Here is a 5,593-nt window from a genome sequence, read left to right as displayed (position 1 = left end):
ATTCTCCCTGGCCGGTAGCTCCAGATGTAATGGAGTCCACTCCCTGAGAGCTTCTCACATGCTCAGGATGAAACCATTGACCTTCAGATCCAGGGAAGCTGTGGAAGTGTGAGCAATACACAGGCGAAGAGAGGTAAAAATAGTTACAATTGATATAATCATTTTAACTATATTATTACTATTGTTATTAGAACTTTTGGGGCATAGAAGTATTCTTTCTTTTCCCATAATTATTAGACCTAGATTAATAACAATTATTGAATTAGGCTAAGATTTCAATTATACATTTTTGGCTTTAAACATACATTGGTTTCATCTTTGCCTATAAACAAGGCTTTCATTGAAGGACAGTGACACTAGGTTCTGAAGGACGAGCCACAGAGTTCTGGAGGAGTAAGACCAGGCAGGACACTAGGGAAAAAAACACCTGGATTTACTTATGATTATAACTGTTCTTTAGAGTGGTTTTGAAACCACTTTAAAATTGGTGTTATCCGATTTGATAGTGGAATCCTAGGACTGTAACAGAGCTAATTAATACACTGCACATTGTATGATGATAAAGTGTATACAGTAATCTGTAGGATAGRCAGAATCTTGACTTTCACTGCTAGCTCTGCTCTGTGGTAGCTCTATGATGCCAGAATCCATGGGGAATGAAGCAAGCTTTGCTGCCAAGAACCTTTGCTTTAGACATTGACATTTTTTGGTGGCTGCTGAAATGTTGTCTGGATATCTGGCCAGGGCTAAGCAGCCCTGTAGATACTCTGTGTCATCACAGACTTCCACTTTCCRCACAGGACTGTAGGGCTGGCTCTGTCAGCTCATGATTATTCCTTAGGTAGCATATTCTCGTTCTGCACTGAGAGTTTTGGCGTCTCAATACATTCTTTTTTTCTTTGCACATTAAGTAGAATCCTAAATCATGCTGAGATGGAAGACAAATGAGAATAATTCTAATTATCTCTGGGGGTTCAAAGTAGAAAATTAAATTGCAGTGGTAAATATTTGACTTCATCATTTGCCTCTGGACCCTTTCACCCACTGTGTTTTAAAGATTAACCTATGCTTCATATTTTCACTTCTCTCATTTAATGATGTACTCAGTTTCTTTAACTCAAAGAAAACCTTTGGCAAGCATAAATGGATCTCTCTGCTGGCTTAATTAGTTCAGCATATTAGCCAACAATTAATTCTAGTTCCATCATTATTCTTTTAAAGAATCTTCCTTCTTGGATTTCACTGAAAATGGATTTGGAAACAAATGACTGTTCCCTTTACAGTCTRTCTTGACTGAATAATAACATAAATACCCTTCCTCTTTCATTCAAGGATCTGAAAATACTTTCCAAATGTTGATGCAAAAAACCTAAAATCCCTCACTGATGAGGGGATTACTGTTATCTTCAGATAAAGAAACTTAGGCATAGTGAGGGTAATTACTAGGATTATTTGGTTAGATTGATGTCATCCAAAAACTGGATATACACTTTGGACAACAAAAAATGACTGTGAATTGGAGCTGTAGTGGAATTTAAAACCCAGGCACATACAATTGCATAAATCTGTGTGAAATTACTGATTTTCACATCATAAAATTAATTTAACCAGAAATAATTTCAGGTTACTATATATTTGTAGGCATGAAAAATCCTGTGAATGCCTGGAATATATAACATCTTTCAAGGCAGCAATATAACTTAAAACTATATTGAAACATTTGAAAACTAAAATATTCTAAAATCCATTCAGATCTTTCAATGTTAAGCCCCCTGCTCAAATTCAATATGAGCTCTAGCATGTTCTTGATGATACCATTTTTAATTACAGGACCAGAAACTGATTTTATTCTCAGCCTTTTTGCTTCATTCAGTTCACAGAACAGAAAATACTGAAAGAATTTTAAAAACCCCAAAAATCTCTTTTTACTGTTCTTTAGTTCTTCATAGGTCTTTCTTGTCCCTCACCCAAGGGAATGGCCTGAAGATAAAATGTCATTCTTTTCAGAACCTTTCAATTTCTCCCTGCAGTACAGTCTCTCTCTTTCTCCTTGCCCCATCCCATGATTTATCAGATAGGGAAGCACTTCCATTCCTTCCTTCCACAGATGTAGAATGGATAAATATTTCAGTTAAAATTTGAAAAGAATTGGTAAACATGGCAGTGGTTCAAAGCTGTTAATATGGTGAGCAGCTCTTTGGCATTGTTGTAAAGGGCAGATCATAGAGAAGACTTTCCCATAGCAGTAAGGTCTTCCCTTGCATAGAGAAATCCTCCTTCCTCTCTTCCTTTTTAATTTTGGACACAGTGACACAGACAAGTATTCTATGAAAATCTAATTCAGCATGATGCTGACACAAATTTATTCTGGTTCCATATGTTGAAAGTTTTAGTCTCCATTCACAGGTAAGGAAAAAAAACCCACCCAACTGCTGTAATACATAATCAAGAAGCAATTTACTTTGCAATTAATGTTATACTTTTTCTGTTACTGGAGACATTAGATATGAACTTCCTTCCTTACATGCAGATTTTAACTAAAGAGTTTAATTATATGCCAAAAGAAAAATGCTTTCTCCAATGTTTTCTTCTGAAACCTGCATTGAATACTTTATCCTGTGTTTATGAGAATAAAATCTGCTGCTATGGATACAGGGAGGTCAGTGTTTTAATATTACTGTTTCACTGTGCTGTGTTAAAGGATAATATTTTTCTTTCAAAAAAAAAGAAAGTATGTATTATAAGAAAAGTATAGTAATAAATTTTAAATGAATATGTAAAGGCTTTTATTTAATATTTCTCTTTTGAGTACAGGAATTATAACAAGGTCCAGACAGGCAGCACTGAAAAAATACCTTGTCTGCGATAGAACTTCACTTCCATTTTCACCTGATGTTATAGCATGTTTTACAAATATTAATTAAACTCTATAAAAGTCCTATGATAATCCTCAGAGTGACCCCAAACAGAAAAAGAAATGTTTACTGTTTTTACAAAGCRTAACAAAAGACAGAACAGCTGTATTATTTTTTTAAAATCTGCAATTTCCTACTTGTTCCTTGTAAAAGAAAAATTAGAAATGTCAATTTTTATCTTTCCTGCTTTTTGAACAACTGCAGAAAAATAAATTCTTTAAATGAAAGAATAATGCTAAGGAGTAKCTCCTCTGAAGTGGCTGTTAGGCAGTTGAGTTAAATAATCATACTAACTCCATTTTTAAATTGTCTTGTAAAAATAACTGGCCTATCAATTACTCACTTTTCTTTTTATCATTGTATCACAATCCTAGTTTTCCTACTACCTACAGCATTCCAGGAAAAAGTAAACAAAATAAAAAATAGCACAACTTTTAAACAGCTACACCTAACACAAATACATCCAGTCTTCTTTCAGTTAAAGAATGAAGCAAAGTAGGAGAAGACTTTACTCCTTTTCTTCCTGTACTGGTCACATSTAAGATACTGATTATGCTGAATCTTACATCTCCTCCCTCTTCATCCCTAGAAGAAACTTCACTCAAACAGGTAACATTTTTCTGAAAAGCACAAGCCAAGGTAAATCTGCAATTTCCAAAKAGCTGAAAACAATTTATTCTTTTATGACTGGACTACAGTAGAGGGAATGCCTGACTAAAGTGAAAGGGACTGGCATTTTTCACAGGAGACRTATCCAGGAATGGTAACCATTAATGCTGAATTTTCACAGCAACACAAAAACATAACTAGTGATAGGACAAGTCTAGCAAAGGAGTGCCTGGCCTTGGGATATGAGCAAAACCAAAGGGCTATGACCCCTCTCTGGTCTACTAACTCACTTGTTCATGTCAAATGCTCCATCTCAATCACTGGACAAGCATATTGCCATGGGTGACTGTTGTTAGGAGTCATTTGTGTTTCTTAAACACCTTAAATCTGTATTTACAGCAACATTCAGAGAGGTTCCCTTAGCTTTTTAGAATGATATAAAAAATGTTTTTTACTGTACCTTTGTACTGCCTTATTGGGGAGGAGAGTTGTTTATTTGTTGTCAGGGTTTGGTTTTGTTTTTAAAAAAATGCTTTGAAATGATAAAGACATGTGAATGATCATTTGCACCCTAAACAACTTAAAATGCTAATTTTCAAATAGATGTATAAAAGAAAAAACTCAGTGATGATTTTAGGCCCCCAAAAATTCTCAGCTTCAGAAATAATACCAACTTTTGTCAACTGCAAAAGCAATTTAAAAAATGCTGATGAAAATAAAACTCAAGGGGAAAAGGAGTATCTATTAGCAGGTGCTAGAAGGCTACAACCTATTCAGCTTTCCTAAACAATAAAAAAAATCATTGAAAAGCTAGAAAACTCTCTTATTAAGAAACTATTTATAAAATAACTAATTCCTAAAAAATTACTTTAATTTGAAAACKATTAGTGTTCAAATAATTATAAATAAGCTAAAAGGGAAAATTATAAAACATAACCAGAGCCAAATCATGGTGTGATTAATGAAGTTGTTACATTAATACTAGAACTTAAGTCWAAGTCTGTAACATTTAGCTAATAACTGTAAATTATTGCAAAATAATGTTTAGTGAAGCAGAGAAATGATCCAATTGAAAAGGCTTCCTTCAGTTATTGTACATCCATTGGCAAGATCAAACATATCTTCCAAATTTGTTATTGATTGAAAAGTAACATCAAATGGAATCTGAAAAAAAAAGAAAAAAAGAAAAAATACTAAACGAATATCTTTATTAAACTTAGAGGTACCAAAAGGTATACAAAGAGCTCCATATACAGCCAGATTTCCGAACTACAACCAATGAGTAAGTAGAAATACTTATTGCCTCAGTATAAATTTGTGGTTAATGACATCTCTTGCAGGAAACTAGTAAAATGGGATTCAAGGGAAGAAACCGTTATGAACAGTCTTGTTCACAAAGTTTATCATGATCATCCACAGGGTAAATGAAAAGCAGAAAATGATTAGTAATTTGGAAGGCTTTTCCTAAGAGGCGTAATTAAAGGAATTGAGCCAACAGTAAARGGTGAAATAGAGGACAATGATGGTTTTTGTGCCCATTGAACACGGAGAACTATTTAACTGATTTAGGTATCAAGAAAAAACAATTAAAGGAAGAGAAGCTTGGAACAGGCTACCTAGGGAGGTTAATTTTTAATGCAATTATTTTATTTATAAATTTACTTTTAACAGTTAAGATTGGAGCTTCTAAACACCACACTTTATGTCCCTCAAGAACATAGCTRTTCATTAAATAGCATTAAAAACAAGCAGGGTGATAATTTTTTATTCTTAAAAATGAAGAGTCAAATAATTTAAAATGAATAATTCAATGAAAATGCAGTTTTTCCATTTATAAATATAATTCAGGGCTGAATCAAAAACACTGTAAGATACCAAGAAAAAACAGAATCAGAGAAGATGGAAACACAATAGGCRTGTGACAGCTTAGAGAATGAGAAATACCACAAATTAGAACTGACTTTGTCCAATTAATTCACCAGAAGATGAACAACAAAAAAACATTTGTTGGAGGAAAATAGTGAAAAACTGCATATAAGAAATGTATCTGCTACTTTCTCTTGTGTGTT

At 33.6% G+C, this 5,593-nt stretch overlaps 1 protein-coding gene across 1 annotated transcript in view; it reads right to left on the bottom strand.

Annotated features, from left to right (window-relative positions):
* Window positions 1–2,323: 2,323 nt before the first annotated feature.
* Window positions 2,324–5,593, bottom strand: part of CFAP54 (cilia and flagella associated protein 54) — a 103,826-nt gene continuing 100,556 nt past the window's right edge. Inside the window, exon 69 of the mRNA XM_057385805.1 lies at window positions 2,324–4,688. Within this exon, the coding sequence (XP_057241788.1) occupies window positions 4,569–4,688 (120 nt within the window). The 3' untranslated portion in view covers window positions 2,324–4,568. The remainder of the gene's footprint in view (window positions 4,689–5,593) is intronic.

Source organism: Malurus melanocephalus, unplaced genomic scaffold (genome assembly GCF_030028575.1).
Source record: "Malurus melanocephalus ecotype Western Australia unplaced genomic scaffold, MMel_1.1 scaffold_16, whole genome shotgun sequence".
In the NCBI taxonomy this organism is placed as follows: Eukaryota; Metazoa; Chordata; class Aves; order Passeriformes; family Maluridae; genus Malurus; species Malurus melanocephalus.
This window is presented reverse-complemented; position numbering and strand designations above follow the sequence as displayed.